At 41.6% G+C, this 17,907-nt stretch overlaps 1 protein-coding gene across 1 annotated transcript in view; it reads right to left on the bottom strand.

Moving 5' to 3' along the window:
- Positions 1-17,907, bottom strand: part of Scfd2 (sec1 family domain containing 2) — a 305,067-nt gene that overhangs the window by 246,574 nt on the left and 40,586 nt on the right. Inside the window, exon 4 of the mRNA XM_032917168.1 lies at positions 9,240-9,415. Within this exon, the coding sequence (XP_032773059.1) occupies positions 9,240-9,415 (176 nt within the window). The remainder of the gene's footprint in view (positions 1-9,239; positions 9,416-17,907) is intronic.

Genomic DNA, 17,907 nt, shown 5'->3' on the forward strand with positions numbered 1-17,907 from the left:
GTAGTGGGTAAAGCTATGTTGGATCATGGGTAAACTCCACTGTGCAAGCACAAGGACCTGATTCAGATCCCAGAGCCCATGTAAAGCCCAGGTGTGGTGGCATGGATCAGTAACCCAGAACTGGGAGATAGAAACAGGTAGATCTCAGCAGGCTCTCTGAGCAGCCAGCCTAGGCAAAGTGGTGAAGTCCAGGTTCAGTGAGAGACAGTGTTCCCAAAAATAAGGTGGGGAGCTGATAGAGGAAAACATTCAGTGTTGACATATGGCCTCCACATGCACATGCACACAAGCATCACACACACACACACACACACACACACACACACACACCATATATCCAGTATCAAAGAGAAATTAGTTGGAAATGGTGGATTTTAGTTACTCTGATATTCATAGAGAAAGTTACTGATTTATATGAACTAGGCATTTTATTAGCAGGATATATAGACTATTATATTCTGAAAACTCCTGTTCTCAAGTATGGAGGGATGCCAGAAAAATTATCAAAGTCATTCTGATACCTTACAAAGGCTCCAGAAATACATAGTTAAAGGGAGTTTCAGTATCAAACAGACTGGCTTGCAACTCAGCTTTCATAATCACCAGCAGTAAGATCACAGTCAAACTCAGCCTAACCATTCTCAAACACACAATTAGTTTAAATCAATAGTTCATGAAATTCACTTATAATCTGCTTGGTTGGAATCTAGGGTGTATTTTACAGGGGAATATTAACACAGCACTGAGACACTTGAGCTAGCCTAGGAAACCCTGTTAAGGCTGTGTTCCTAGAGAGGCTACCACAGTGCTGATAACAGTGATGTCTAATGCCCATTACAGAGTAGAGTATGCAAAGTCAAGGAACCCTGTGGTTCCTTGGTTTCACTGCTTCCCTGTCTGCAGACCTCATGTACTCAAGAAATAGCTAATGCATGTAATGAAATCATTATTTTGGAAACAGCTTTTCAGGTTGGTTTTTCCTTCTATGATTTGGAAGTTCTCTTCTCTCAGCAAAGAACCTGAAGTAAAGCGCTTCCCTGGATAGAGGAAAAAGTGACAGAGAAAAGGCATGCTTTTCACACCCGTCAACTTTAAAGGTGACCCCCAGCGAATCAAGAGTTCTGAACTGAAGAGAAAAGAAAGTCACAGGTTGTGTCAATTAAGATATGTGCCACTGGTTGGTGGTTTAGTCCCTGGGGGCTCTGGTGGGGTCTAGTTGGCTAATACTGTTGTTCCTCCTATGATATTGCAAACCCCTTCAGTTCCCTCAGTCCTTTCTCTAACTCCTCCATTGGGTTCCCCTTGTTCAGTCCAATGGGTAGGTGTACCCATCCTTATCTGTATCAGTAGGGCTCTGGCAGAGCCTCTCAGGGGACACCTATATCTGGCTCCTGTCATCAAGCACTTATTGACATCAGCAATAGTGACTGGGTTTGGTAGCTGCATATGAGATGGATCCCCAGGCGGGACAGTCTCTGGATGACCTTTTCTTCAGTCCCTGCTCCATTCTTTGTCCCTGTATTTCCTCCCATGAGTATTTTGTTTTCCCTTCTAAGAAGGAATGAAGCATCCACATTTTGGTTTTCCTTCTTGGGCTTCATATGATCTGTGAATATTTTCTTAGGGATTCCAAGCTTTTAGGCTAATATCCACTTATCAGTAAGTGCATACCATGTGTGTTCTTTTGTAACTGCGTTACCTCACTCAGGATGATATTTTCCAGTTCCATCCATTTGCCTAAGAATTTCATGAAGTCATTGTAATAGCTGAGTAATATTCCATTGTGTAGATGTACCACATTTTCTATATCATTCCTGTGTTGAAGAATATCTGGGTTCTTTCCAGCTTCTGGCTATTATAAATAAGGCTGCTATGAACATAGTGGAGCATGTGTCCTTGTTATATGTTGGAACATCTTTTGGGTATATGCCCAGGAGTGGTATAGCTGGGTCCTCAGGTAGTACTATGTCCAATTTTCTGAGGAAACACAAGACAGAGTTCGAGAATGGTTGCACCAACTTGCAATCCCACCCACAATGGGTGTTCCTCTTTCTCCATATCCTTGCCAGCATCTACTGTCACCCAAGTTTTTGATCTTAGCCATTCTGACTGGTGTGAGGTGGAATCTCAGGGTGGTTTTGATTTGCATTTCCCTGATGACTAAGGATATTGAACATGTCTTTAGGTGCTTCTCAGCCATTCTATATTCCTCAGCTGAGAATTCTTTGTTTAGTTCTTTGTTTATTTTTAATAGGGTTATTTGATTCTCTGGAGTCTAACTTCTTGAGTTCTTTGTATATATTAGATATTAGCCCTCTACCATCGGATGTAGGATTGTAAAGACCTTTTCCCAATATGTTGGTTGCCATTTTGTCCTGCTGACAGTGTCCTTTGCCTTACAGAAGCTTTGCAATGTTATGAGGTCCCATTTGTCAATTCTTGATCTTAGAGCATAAGCCATTGGTGTTATGGTCAGGAAAATTTCCCCTGTGCCTATGTGTTTGAGGCTCTTCCCCACTTTCTCTTCTACTAGCTTCAGTGTATCTAGTTTTATGTGGAGGTCTTTGCTCCACTTGAACTTGAGCTTTGTACTAGGAGATAAGTATGGGCTAATTTGCATTCTTCTACATGCTGACCTCCAGTTGAACCAGCACCATTTGTTGAAAATGTTGTCTTTTTTCCATTGGATAAACCCCCAACCAATGAGTACACATAGAGAGACACATGACTCCAGCCACATATGTAGCAGAGGATGGCATTGTCCAGCATCAATAGGAGGAGAAGCACTTGGTCCTATGAAGGCTCATTTCCCCAGTGTAGGATAATGCCAGGGCGTTGAGGTTGGAGTAGTTGAGTGGGAGTGGGAGAAACCTCAAAGAAGGATGGGGAAGGGGTATGGGAGAGGGGGTCAAGGAGATAGCTAACATTTGAAATGTAAGAACATAATATCCAAGAAAAATAAAATTAAAAAATAACATATGTGCTATCATATGAGTACCTTAGAATCCCAAATGTTAAGGTACCTCGACCCCTGTAACTCCTAAGATCCTAAGTCACCAGGAATTTGAACATATCTCAGACACCATCAATCTGGATAGTGAGTCTCATGTAGCAGGAAGACACAGGTACATACTGCATGAGTGTACAGTAAAGAACACAGTGAGGACACAGGTACATACTGCATGAGTGCACAGTAAAGAACACAGTGAAGACACAGGTACATACTGCATGAGTGCACAGTAAAGAACACAGTGAAGACACAGGTACATACTGCATGAGTGCACAGTAAAGAACACAGTGAAGACACAGGTACATACTGCATGAGTGCACAGTAAAGAACACAGTGAAGACACAGGTACATACTGCATGAGTGCACAGTAAAGAACACAGTGAAGACACAGGTACATACTGCATGAGTGCACAGTAAAGAACACAGTGAAGACACAGGTACCTACTGCATGAGTGCACAGTAAAGAACACAGTGAAGACACAGGTACATACTGCATGAGTGCACAGTAAAGAACACAGTGAAGACACAGGTACATACTGCATGAGTGTACAGTAAAGAACACAGTGAAGACACAGGTACCTACTGCATGAGTGCACAGTAAAGAACACAGTGAAGACACAGGTACATACTGCATGAGTGTACAGTAAAGAACACAGTGAAGACACAGGTACATACTGCATGAGTGCACAGTGAAGAACACAGTGAGGATACAGGTACATACCGCATGCGTGCACAGTAAAGAACACAGTGAAGACACAGGTACCTACTGCATGAGTGCACAGTAAAGAACACAGTGAAGACACAGGTACATACTGCATGAGTGCACAGTAAAGAACACAGTGAGGACACAGATACATACTGCATGAGTGCACAGTAAAGAACACAGTGAAGACACAGGTACCTACTGTATGGGTGTACAGTAAAGAACACAGTGAGGACACAGGTACATACTGCATGAGTGCACAGTAAAGAACACAGTGAAGACACAGGTACCTACTGCATGCGTGTACAGTAAAGAACCAGCCTGGGTGGTGGAAGGCGGAAGCTGTTGACCCAGTGACCTTGGCACTGTAGAACTGGGGCTCAGACAGTCTTCTATCCCTGGTCACAAGCAAGCCTTCACCAGCTCAGGCCACCAATGAAGACTTAAGGCCGGGCACAGCTGCACACAGACAGCTGGCTCTAAAGAAGAGAAAGAGAAACCGTGGCAGCCATCGTCCTATTCTTGTTGAGGGGCACGAAGCCCTGCTGCACCCTCTGGGGAAGGACCGTCCAAGAGGAAAATGGAGCATCACTGTTAGTAGCAGACAACAGGGAGACTGAAAGAGAGACCAAGCGGAGACTGCGAGGAAGACGTCTGTCTGCTCTGCCTCACTGCCTCTCTCTGGGATGATTTTCTTTCCTTTTCAGTGTTTTATGTTATTTTTATGTGCACAGGTGTTTTGCCCGTATATTCATCTTCATACCACATGCATGCACGGCTGAAGGGGGCCAGAAGAGGGCATCACATATCCTGGGATTGAAGTTGCAGACAGTTGTACACTGCCATGTGGGCACTGGGATGCAAACCCGGGTCCTCTGGAAGAGCAGCCAGGCGCCCGTGTCTGCTGAGCCATAGCTCCAGCCCTGGGATTATTTTCAGTGTATTTTTGTGAAAAGCACACTCTACCACTGTCCTCAGAAAAAAATCCTATATGAATTCCTCGTCTCTGGAACAGCACCAAGGACGAGTTATGGGATCACTGTTTTCTACTTCCTCGCTCCGTCTTTACTCAGTGTCATCATCCATGGCTTGCAAATGGGAGCAGTGTTGTGGGACATAAGGACTCTGCTACCACGGCCTTTAGCCAAAGAAAAGGAGGCTGCTGGGAACTTCTTCCCAGAAAAGCTCACTCTTAATTATTATAAATGGCTGAAAACAGGCATAATAAAACAGGACCTCCCAAGGTGACAGCCAGTCAAGAGCAGTGCAGTAATGAGCATTATATACATTGCCAAGCCATGTGGCTTGAAAGCTAATACAAGCATCAGGGAATTCAGAAGGCAAAGTCACCAATGTTGCAAGACTGGCAGATATACTACTATTTAGTACTAAACGTAGTTTGTTTTAGAAACGGGTAATCTAAAATTTAATAGATTCAGAAACCAAGTCTTACCCTTAAAACACTACTTTGGCAACTTTAAAAAGTGTGTGCTTATTTTTCATTGATTGCAAAGACAGATACAATTTAAGCTAAGGCAATATTATACCTGCATAAGCTTGAGTTGATTTATAATTCATTTAGTTTTTCATTTAAAACCTATTTTCCAAATTGGATAGTTGTATATAAAGCAAGAGCAAAAGTAGAGTGAGACATATATTTACAAAGTGTGTGCTATAGGAAGTATAAACACAGCTGCTTCCTCTACTCCATAGCTTGCTAGCATTTTATAACCACTGTATATTATATTATGCCCAATAAAAGCCTTTTCCGGTGACAATTAGCATAAAAACATCAACTGTATACTTAAGAAAATTGCCGTTGAGCATTATCAAACAGTAACTCAGCATGCTACATTTTTCTGAGTGGCACTCGCTTTTCTTCAATAAATTTTAACTTAGGAAAACAGAGTACAGGAGAGAATATATAAGGCATGACATGAGTGACAGACATTTTAAGCAGTTTGCTCACTGAAAGAGCACATGACGGTTCCTACTGACTGAGCACTTGCTATGTGCCTGGCACCGACCTCAGTGACGTGTGCCTCTAGTTCCATTCAGTGCTACAGCAACACAAGACACCGCACTCACACCTCAGCTTCGCTTGCTTCCCTACATTTTCTTGCTATTTTATAAAAATGGGAAATTCCACATCCTGAGTGCCAAGCTCAGTAAGTGCAGGTTTTACTTAAGAAGGAGACTAACCCTAAGGTCCTACTGTGCTGCTGCTGCACGGCACAGCTGCTCTAAGGAACGGCCGCAGACCACACATTTCAAACAGCCTGTCAAAGGACATGCGAAGTTTTTATCATGAAAAGTAAGCCAGGGCTATGTTATCTGCCTTGAACACTACACAACATACACATAAATCAAAACATCCTGGTATTCTATCATATGCACAATGGTTAGTGTTTGACACATCAGTTAAAACTAAATTTAACACATTAAAATAAATTAGTGCAAGTGCTGGAGAGATGGCCCAGCAGTTGAGAGCACTGGCTGCTCTCTCATATGACCTGGGTTTGATTCCCAGCACCAATACAATGGCTCACAAAGGTGCAACTTCAGCTCCAGGGATCCAACACCCAATTCTGGGCTCAAATATATGTAGACAAAATACCCACACATAGAAAATAAAATCATAAAGTAATTTTTAGAAAATCAATGCCCCAGTTGAAAACTGAAAAAAATTAATTTAAAATAATACAATTCCTTAAGAAAAGAAAGTTGCTTTATGATCACACCCATGATTAGTATCACAAGTCTCTGTGTCTGGGTTCAGCCTGTGCCGATTGTAAACAGAATAATTTGACAATTACTATAAATACACATAAAACACTGCTGTGGACTCTGGGGATGAGGAGGAGAGAGTTATAAAAACCTTCCATCACCTATTTTTTAAAATTATAATCACTGTTGGTAAATAAGAGTTTATTTTGAATAAACTCCTAGTTAAAAGCCTAATTCAGTAGCCTTGTATTCCAGAGCCCAAGTTGAATTTTTCACAGCAGGCTGTGAATTTGATCAGGGGAGAGAGTGGGTGTCAGGTGACAACACATGTTGGTGAGGATGTGAAGAAAGAGGAACACTCCTTCATTGCTGGTAGGATTGCAAGCTAGTACAACCACTCTGAAAATCAATTTGGAGGTTCCTCAGAAAATTGGAAATAGACCTACCTAAAGACCCAGCAACACCACTCTTGGGAATATACCTAATATCCCACCATGCCACAGGGGCACAGGTTCCACAATGTTCATAGCAGCCTACCTGTGATAGCCAGAAGCTGGAAACAACCCAGATGCCCCATGACTGAAGAATGGACACAGAAAATGTGGCTCATTTACACAACAGAATACTACTCTGCTATAAGAATGAGGATGTCCTGAATTTTGCAGGCAAATGGATGGAACTAGAAAATGTCATCCTGAGTGAGGTAACTCAGACCCAAAAGGACATGCACGGTATGTTCTCACTAATAAGTAGATATTAGCCATAATAATAATTTTTTAAAAAGTACAGAATACCTAAGATACAGTCCACAGAACTCAAAAAGGTCAACAAGCTGAAGGGCCCAAGTGAGGATGCCTCAGTTCCATTTGGGAAGGAGAGAAAAGCAACCACAAGGGGGTAAGGAGGGAGGGATAAGGGAGGGAAAGTGAATGGGGGTGAGGGGAGAGGTGAACATGATTTGGTATTGGGCCGGGGAAAAGAACTGAAGTCTGAGGGCCAGCAGAAAAAATGGAAACAGATGACCTTGGGAGGAAGGAGGTTGGGAGGATGCTCTAGAATGTACCAGAGACCTGGCAAGTGAGATGCTCTCAGGACTCAAAGGGGCAACCCTAGATGAAAAGCCATACAGTGTGGAGAGGGAACTTGTTGACCCCACCTCCAGCAGAAAGACAGGGCATCAATTGAGGGATGGGGTTGCTATCCTACAGTCAAAGCTCTGACCCATAATTCTTCCTGTCTGAAAGAAATACAGGGATGGAAAGGGAAAAGAGACTGAGAAAAAGAAGATCCAGCAACAGGCTGGGATCCAGCTCAAGGGAGGCCCCAACCTGACACCATTACTGAAGCTATGGGGCATTCACAAAAAGGGTCCTATCATGACTGCTCTCCGAAAGACCCAACAAGCAGCTAAAAGGGTCAGATGCAGATATGTGTACCCAATCAAGGAACAGAAGCTGCTGACCCTGTGGTTGAATTAGGGAAAAGCTGGAGGAAGCTGAGGAGGAGGGCGACCCTGTAGGAGGACCAGCAGTCTCAATTAACCTGGACCCCCGAGATCTCTCAGACACAGAGCCACCAACCAGGCAGCATCACCAGCTGAGATGAGGCCTCCAACACATACAGCAGAGGATTCCCAGTCTGAGTTCAGACAGAGAAGATGCACCTAACCCTCAGGAGACCCTGCTTAAAAAAACAAAAGTACAACAACAACAAGATTTTTTAAATCAAATTTCAAAATAAAAGTTATTTTTTAGTAAAAAAAAAAAAAGACTCTAAAAGGATTAATAACATACACAAACCATATAGGATAATATTTATTAACTAGATTATATAAACAGGAATCAATATCAAAAGACAAGCCACAAACTGGGTGAAATATTTATAGCATATAACTTTTAAACACCTAATATCTAGATTTTGTAAAAGAAAAAACAACTTAATAAAAAGTGAGCAAAACAAAAAATAAATAAATAAAAGAAGAGGAAAGATGAATAGCAAGTAACTCTAAGCTATTCTTATCTACTATAATTGTAAATTTACACAAAAGGCAGCCACGGACTGCTCTAAGATATGGGTAACTTGTATAATATGAAATACTGGACACCACGCTGAGAAGAGTGTTCTAGGAACAGACATCATTCTCAGAAACATCCCCTACTGCAACTTGAGTATACAGAGTATACTCAATACTGTGAATTTACTAAAGAGTCGTGACCGAATGAGCTCCCCAAACAACACGCCCTAGAGAAATTCCTCCTGTGGCTTCTGAAGACATGGTCCAGGATACTCACGCCTGCTTTGTATGCTCTCTTAAGTGATCCGTCCCAGAAGGACATCGCTATGTTTTATAGAGATGGCATTTAGAGGACCTGATGCAGAGCACACGTATTAGTTGGTTTCCTACTGCTGTGATAACGACATCATAACCAAGGCTTTCTTTGTGCTTATGGTTCCAGAGGAATAAGAGTCCATCACCTTCACAACAGGGAAGTGCAGCAGCTGTCATGCCTGCTCACACCCTAAACCACAAGCACAAAGGAGAGAAAGCAAACTGGGACTGTCCTGTCCACAGTGTCTCACTTCCTCCATCAAGACCCCCTCTCCTAAGCCTATCCAAACAGCGCCACCAACCAGGAACCAAGTGTTCAAATACCTGACCCCATAGGGAACATTCTCATTCAAACTACAATCGTACGTGTCAGCAATGTGATTACTCAGATTATAACAGACATCAAAGTGTATTCCTGGAAGTCCAAACTTCAATTAGTAACATATTGTTAAGTTTACATAGCAACATACCTGTAGAAGAAGCCTTTCAAATGCCAGGAAGTTATCCCACTTGGCAGTCTGTGGGTGCTTCAGAGTTTGAACTGTGGCCATCCCTAGCTGTAGAAGCCCACAATGATTTGTAAGAGCTCTGAGGTTGTTCTTGAAGAGCTGAATATAGGACATGAGCTGCCCTGGAGTGACTCTCCCTGGAGAAACATAAAAATGTATCAGTGTACTCTCTTCCCTTTGACTAACTAATGACAAGGAGGTCCTGAACAAAGCCAGTGTCTTATGCCCACAGAACTCCAGAGCTGATCAATCTTTTCTAATGATTCTTCCAGGAACGCCAAGACCACAGCAATGCTGATCATATTTGCTGCTTTTGCAAGAAAGAAAATAAGAAGTAAGCCAACTGGCCAAAGCTAGTAGAACTATTGCTAGTAGAACTCATTAGATAATTTCCTAATATCCTGAAAAAAGTTTTCAAATCAAGGCACACAAATATTTGTTGATCTCAATATAGAGTATGTATGCATGACATATGATACAAGAATCAAAGAGTAAATGGAAAGCTCTTTAACTGTGTGTACATGTATAAAGAACATGTTAGAATCATGTGTACATGTGTAAAGAACATGTTAGAACATGTGTAAACATATAAAGAACATGTAAGAATCGTGGCTGAAACCTTCAGCACTGGCATCAGGGAGTCCACAACTATATTCCTGAGGATCAAGGCTGTATGCTGCATGGGACAAGTTTTCAGCAAATGAGAGTGAACTGCTAGTGAATGTACGAAGTGCATGTGAACAAGTGCTCTCTGGGCTGATATACTCCTTCAGGGTCCCTTGATGGACTCATCTTCCACTCCTGAGTTGTTAAACTTCATAGCTGACAGTCATCGGTGTCTAACACAAGGCTCCTACACACCAAATTCTCTTCATCAGACAAAAAGAAGGCACTGAGTCGAACAGAACTGTAAGTTAATGCATCATTCCTATAGAACTCACCGATGCCTTGCTTGTGGACTGTTCTCTGGAACTGAACTTCAACTGTTCACTGCTATACTTAGTTATTTTCATTGTTAATAAACCATCCTGTGTTAACTCAATACATGCAGGTGCTTAAAAAAACATGGCCTCTTCTGATTCTCAGAGCAACTATAGGAAGCAGCAAACTAGGTCCCTGTGGCATCTATTAGCCTCACCCAAGACACTCAGAATGAGTGTCTGTTAGTCAGCAAACACCACCTAATACGTAGCTTTTGCTGTAGATTATGATACACACAAAACAGACCTGGCCACAAGAAACTTAAAACCTGAATCACATCTACCTTTTAAACAAATGTCTGTGAAGGGATTACAAGTACTATGCAGATTGCTGTCTGTAAGCAGGTAAGGGCAGGTGAAAGAGAAGGCGAGAGCCTGTGATTGGGCAGTGGTAAAAGAAGGCGGGCTCAGAGTTTTAGAGATGAGTACAGAGACAGAGGGACAGAGGGGGAGAAGGAAAAGAATCTACAAGAGAGGAAGAGGAGCCAGAACCACACAGTCCTGGGAGCCATAAGTATTGGGGATTTCTTAGATAGATGATGAAATAACAAGTGGGCTGTGTTTGCCCCATGTGTAGCCTGTGTTTACATCAATGGAGTTTTGAGTTCACTCTATGGGCATTTTGTGGGTTGGGAATTTACTAATATAAATCTGGTAAATTTCAGACTCTAGAGTTTCTTTTAATTGGATATTTTATTTATTTACATTTCAAATGTTATCCCTTTTCCGGTTACCTCTTCCAAGTCCCCTATCCCATCCCCCTTACCCTGACTCTATGCAGGTGCTCCCCCACCTACCCACATTCCGGCCTCACTGCCTTAGCATTACTCTACATGGGGGCATCAAGCTTTCACAGGACCAAGGCTCTCCCCTCCTATTAATGCCAGATAAGGCCCTATCAACCTGCAGTCCTTCCCCTAACTCCTCCATTGGGGTCCCTGTGATCAGTCCAATGGTTGGCTTTGAACATCAGCATCTGTATTGGTCAGGATCTGTCAGAGCCTCTCAGAAGATAGCTATATCAGACTCCTGTCAGCAAGCTCTTGGCATCAGCAATAGTGCCTGGTTTTGGTGTCTGCATATGGGATGGATCCCCAGATGGAACAGTCTCTGGATGGTCTTTCCTTTAATCTCTGTATTTCCTTCAGTCGGGAGCAATTCTGGCTTTAAAATGACCTATCTATGTATCTATCATCTATATATCTATCTGTATGCATCTATCTTCTTCTCTCTAGAGTATACAAAATCAAAGGTTTTGTTTATGACATCTTCATTTCATATACCATTCACCTCCTCAGCTACCTGCTCCCATTCTTAGTTTTTTTTTTTTTTCATCTTTATTAACTTGGGTATTTCTTATTTACATTTCGATTGTTATTCCCTTTCCCAGTTTCCGGACCAACATCCCCCAACCCCTCCTCCCCTTCTATATGGGTGTTCCCCCCCCCTCTCCCCCATTACTGCTCTCCCCCAACAATCCTGTTCACTGGGGGATCAGTCTTGGCAGGACCAAGGGCTTCCCCTTCCACTGGTGCTCTTACTAGAATATTCATTGCTACCTATGAGGTCAGAGTCCAGGGTCAGTCCATGTATAGTCTTTAGGTAGTGGCTTAGTCCCTGGAAGCTCTGGTTGGTTGGCATTGTTGTTCATATGGGGTCTCAAGCCCCTTCAAGCTCTTTCAGTCCTTTCTCTGATTCCTTCAACAGGGGTCCTGTTCTCAGTTCAGTGGTTTGCTGCTGGCATTCACCTCTGTATTTGCTGTATTCTGGCTGTGTCTCTCAGGAGAGATCTACATCCAGCTCCTGTCGGCCTGCACTTCTTTGCTTCATCCATCTTATCTAGTTTAGTGGCTGTATATGTATGGGCCACATGTGGGGCAGGCTCTGAATGGCCGTTCCTTCTGCCTCTATTCTAAACTTTGCCTCCCTATTCCCTCCCAAGGGTATTCTTGTTCCCCTTTTAAAGAAGGAGTGAAGCATTCGCATTTTGGTCATCCTTCTCAAGTTTCATGTGTTCTGTGCATCTAGGGTAATTCAAGCGTTTGAGCTAATATACACTTACCAATGAGTGCATACCATGTGTGTTTTTCTGTGATTGGGTTACCTCACTCAGGATGATATTTTCTACTTTCATCCATTTGCCTATGAATTTCATAAAGTCATTGTTTTTTATAGCTGAGTAGTATTCTATTGTGTAGATGTACCACATTTTCTGTATCCATTCCTCTGTTGAAGGGCATCTGGGTTCTTTCTAGCTTCTGGCTATTATAAATAAGGCTGCTATGAACATAGTGGAGCATGTGTCTTTGTTATATGTTGGGGCATCTTTTGGGTATATGCCCAAGAGGTATAGCTGGGTCCTCAGGTAGTTCAATGTCCAATTTTCTGAGGAACCTCCAGACTGATTTCAGAATGGTTGTACCAGTCTGCAATCCCACCAACAATGGAGGAGTGTTCCTCTTTCTCCACATCCTCGACAGCATCTGCTGTCACCTGAGTTTTTGATCTTAGCTATTCTGACTAGTGTGAGGTGAAATCTCAGGGTTGTTTTGATTTGCATTTCCCTTATGACTAAAGATGTTGCACATTTCTTTAAGTGTTTCTCAGCCATTCGGCATTCCTCAGCTGCGAATTCTTTGTTTAGCTCTGAACCCCATTTTTTAATAGGGTTATTTGTCTCCCTGTAGTCTAACTTCTTGTGTTCTTTGTATATTTTGGATATAAGCCCTCTATCAGTTGTAGGATTGGTAAAGATTTTTACCATTCTTAATTTTCAAAGTACAACTTGACAATTAACTTGTTCATTACTAACGAGAGAGAGAGAGAGAGAGAGAGAGAGAGAGAGAGAGAGAGAGAGAGAGAGAGAACTCATACTTCTTCCCTTATTCTCCTAGCCAGGTTTATGAAGATGTTATTTCTATACAGTTAAAATCCACCCTTTCCTGGTATGGAGGTCCATGGGTTTTGACAAATATCTGCAGCGTGTGTGTTGAGTTGCAGGGATGTGAGGGAGCCTAGTGAGGAAGAAGTGTAAGGGAATGCAAGACCACATGGACTCCTGCACATGCTCCAGAAATCCTCATCAGGCTGTACACAGCCTGAGATCTAAAGTGACACCCAGCAAACCAGTCAGACAAACAAAAGACCCAAGCCCAGTGTGATGGCCGCTTCCTCTGCCTCCACAGAAATCCCCCTGGGTGATGGGCCTTCTTCCCTACAGAGTCATGGGCAAGCAAATTAGATTCAGCAAGACAGCAGAGCGTGTAATGCCCAGCTTGGCCCTTGATTGAATAGTCACACTTTTATGACTGAAAAGTTGTATGTAGGCCTTGAACTGAACAATAAAAATTAGATCTACACCCTGATGATGGTCTCTGGGGTCCGAAATCTCTGTGGGCTCTGTCTCCACTTTTCCCCATTTCTCCATTCCAGTTCTGACAACTGTGTTGAGTGACCATCACCACAACCTAGACACAGAGCATTTCTCTCAGTCTAACACACGGCCTCCTTTTTGTCATCAATTCCATGGCTCCAACTCTACACCTTGATAAATACTGAAGTGCCATTGTCTGACCTCCCTCTAGATAGTTTCTCCATTCTAGAATGTCATATACACCAACCACAGATGTAACATATTTGAGTCTGGCTTTTTTCACATCAGCATAGTGTATGTGAGATTCATCCATGTTCTTAATAGAAATAATAGCTTTCTCCTTTTCCTTTCTGAATATTACTTCACTGTGTTGGGCATACTATAGCTTAGGTATCTAGTTATCTCAGCCCAATTACAGGATCATGAGGGTTAAAAAAAAAAACAAAAAAAAAACTGTAAGCAAAGCCTTACAGGTTTTCATGTGTCTCTATGCACCTATGTTTTCATTGTTCTTTGGTAAATTTCCAAGAGTAAGCAGTTAGGGTCATATGCTAAGTGCATTTTATTATAAGACTGGCAACCTAAGGCAAAATGAGCCATTCCACAGTGACATGGGAGAGGTTCTAGTTGCTTCACATCCTCGCCAGCACTTGATTCTGTCAGTTACACTGACTTTAGCTTTTCTAACACATGTGTGATGATAGCTCCTTATGGTTTCAATTTGCATTTTCCTATGGACAAGTCTAGTTGATCATCTTTTCAGGTGCACATCTGATATCCAATACTTCTTTGAGTAAAGTGTCCATTCAAGCCTTTCCCCTGTCTTAGTTGGTTTCCTTATTATTAATTTGTACCATAACTTTCAACTATCCATTAATTTGATATACATTTTCACACCAGCAACAGAAATAAAACACATTGTTGCTAGAAATAAACATAGAGACAAATGTCTCCTTGATGCCCTCTTGATTAACTCAGCCTATCTCACAAATTACATGTAATATTCTTGTAACATACTTCTTGTATAAATTATTATCATTTGTGCCACAATATGCTGGTACTTACTGTATTAAATATGTGAAAACAAACATTGACCAAAGTGTTCAGATCCCAAGATTGGTGTGAGCTCTGTGGGGTCGGTCCCCCACCATTTGCACATTATGTTGACTACATCCTCAGCCTTCTCCATGTGCTTCCTATGTGTCACACTACGGATGACAGCAGCATAGAGACTGAAAGACAGTTTCCAGTTACTCTAAAGAGAAAGCCAAGCTTGCTGAGCATATACAAGGCTCTTGGTTCAATCTTCAGTGCTGGGGCGAGGGTGGAATGAGCTGAGGCTCCATGGTTGAGGGCCTTCCTATTTGCAGAAAATCTTGGGCTCAATCACTAGCACCAAATGAGAGTGAGGGGTGGGGTGGGGTGCAGTGGGATGGGGTGGGGTAGGTAGGAGATCCACTTAACTGTCATACAAATCTTATTCATCATGACTGTAGCAATAAAGAAAAATACGTCCCCAGAGTGTCAAAGGCTCCATGTGCGTCATGGGACTCTGTTTTAGAGAAATGTTTCAGAGGAAATGAGACTCACCAAAGCCACCACCAGGTGATCTGTTTAGAGTTTTATTGTAAAAACTCTAAGATCTGCTTTTGCATCACCCTCTCTAGGCAGATGGTCTTCTACTGAGACATACCCCAGCTTCAGCATGTGTTTATTTTAAAAATCAGGGTATTGTCAATTAGAAAAAAATTAAGGCTTTTTTATTCTTAGCATTACTCAGATTTGTACTTAGTATTTAGGACATGCCTCCTTCTCACTTAAGACATGTGACCTAAAGAAACAAAATATCTCCTAATAAGAAATACCAACCGAATCCAGGCCATGAGCTAACAATCACCAAGCATCACTTCTCTAGCCCACAGTAAATCCGCTTCTTCCATTAGCTATGTCACGAAGCAGGCCACTTCTCTAACTAGAACAACACTCAAACTGGTGACAGAAGAGTAGCTTACAAAAATGCTCCAAAATAGGCTTGTGACATTTTTAGAATTTAACCACAACCATATATAAAAAGGAACAAACAAACAAAATAAAACAAAAAACAAATGCAATCCAACCAATTGACTAAAAAAAAAAAAAAGCTTAGAGGATCAGTGAGTGCACATGCCTCTGTCAGTGAGCTACGATACAAGTAGGATTTCCCTTCTTTACCTTCTATCTGTAAACTGTTTTTACTATGGTGCTTTATGCATTTGAAAGCATTGCATTTACAAAAGGAAAATGCTATAAACATTGTATATTTTGTGTGTTTTGAATAAACTACAGGTAATTAGACAGGGGTGATTTTTCACCAATATTATTATGTCAAGTAAAGTCATCAGTCCAAAAAAAAATGCTACCATAAAAATTTAAATAATGCTCCCCAGTTCCCATCAACTAAGCAAGCAATAAGAGCAGGCACTGAAAAAGTAATAGAACAGTTAGCCATACTTCACTTTATGAAAGAGAAGCAGACACACCTGTCAGGCAGATTTACATGGTGATTTAAAAACGTCAACCCAGAAGGCTCTGCAAGATACTTTTAAGGACCACAGAAGAAAGGTTACTTTATATCAAGGTCACAATGATATGCAGCAACTGTTTGGAAAGTGACACTTTGACACTGGAAAAGTGACTTTTAAGTCTTTAAACTACTAATGCAGTTCATTGAAGCAAGCTCATTAAACTACAATTATCTCTTGGAGAAAACAAACTACATGGGCAGCACTGAGCAGCGCAGCTACAGAAGAGCTGGGAGCTAAGGAAGCAGTGCTCACCTCCAGCCCCGCCTCTCAGCTCTGCCATCAGGCCTGGCCTCACTTGCCGTCCTGCTCAGTGGCCACCATCTTTAGTGTGCTTCCCTTTGCTTCCAATGCCAAATGGCCTCCACCTCTCAACTACGGCACAAGGAGCCAACTTCAACACTTTATATCAAGTCCATATTTGCTACAAATTGATGTGTACAAATTAACTGTCTTTTTAACTGTCCCAGTATTTTATTCAAGATCTTTATTCTTTTTGTTAATGCTTTGATTACAAAGTTATAATGAATGTATGTGTGTATAGATATGTATATTTGTGTATATGTGAAAATAAATTCTACATATGAAAGAGATAGATAGATAGATAGATAGATAGATAGATAGATAGATAGATAGATAGATAGATAGATAGAAAAATAAATAGATAAATAGATAGAATGGAATGTTCCTGAAGGTAAATTTTCCTTTCACAATGAGCTCTGATGCCTAAAATAATCTTTGCAAAATACAAGGTTTTTTCAGGAGTACAGATAAATAACATACAGACCAAAGAGTCAGGTCTGCTGAGTGTAAATACTCATGGCAGACGGCATTATTAGGGCAAACAGAATGCTGACTCAGTGCTCAGCATGAAAGCCAAATGTTACAGACTGACAGCAGGCAATGTACAAAGGGGACCTGAAAAGGGGTCTCAACTGGGAGATAAGAGAGGATAATGAGGAGGATATAATCAGAGTACATTGTAAATATCAAGCTGTGAAACAATATATTTTGTTTTAGAAAGGAGTGGCAATTTTTGTAAATAATGTACAAAGGCTGAATGCCTACCCTATATGCAGGGGCTTCTCAAGGGACTCACAGAATGATGGGAAGCAACCAGAAGAGTCACAATGTAGTTTACAGACAGACAAAAGCATTCGATACTCCCATCCGTGGCTATGCTACTTGCATTATATGCCGAAGCTGTCTTATTTGTCGCCACCTTCAACAGGTGACACATTGTTCAAGTTCTAAAAAGACACTAAGTCCTTCTCCCTTCTTTTTACTCCTTATGTTCCTGCCTTTTACCCTTTAAATCATCTGTCCCTTTGTTTTTGCCTGGTCAAAATTTATTGGTATTTATATTTCATTCCATAAGCACAGTTTTAGCATTACATTCTTTTTCCATAGGTTACATCTGGATGTTCAAAATCAATCAATACTGCTTACATCAATATGAACTATATCACTATTCATAGCAAAGCTCAGTCACATACTGTAGTTATACTGCCTCATTCACACGCTCCTCTGAGAAGCAGATGGTGAAGTTAAGGGACGGAGGAGAATACTAATGCTTTATTTTATGTACGCAGTCATCTCGACTCCCCATAAGCTCGGATGAGTGTCTCTTCCTTAATACTCACTTGATTCTGAGACAAAGTAATGTCTGTTTCGTGTACAATGGACAGATGTTTATTTTTCTCTGGGAAATCTGA

Source organism: Rattus rattus, chromosome 11 (assembly GCF_011064425.1).
Source record: "Rattus rattus isolate New Zealand chromosome 11, Rrattus_CSIRO_v1, whole genome shotgun sequence".
Taxonomy (NCBI): Eukaryota; Metazoa; Chordata; class Mammalia; order Rodentia; family Muridae; genus Rattus; species Rattus rattus.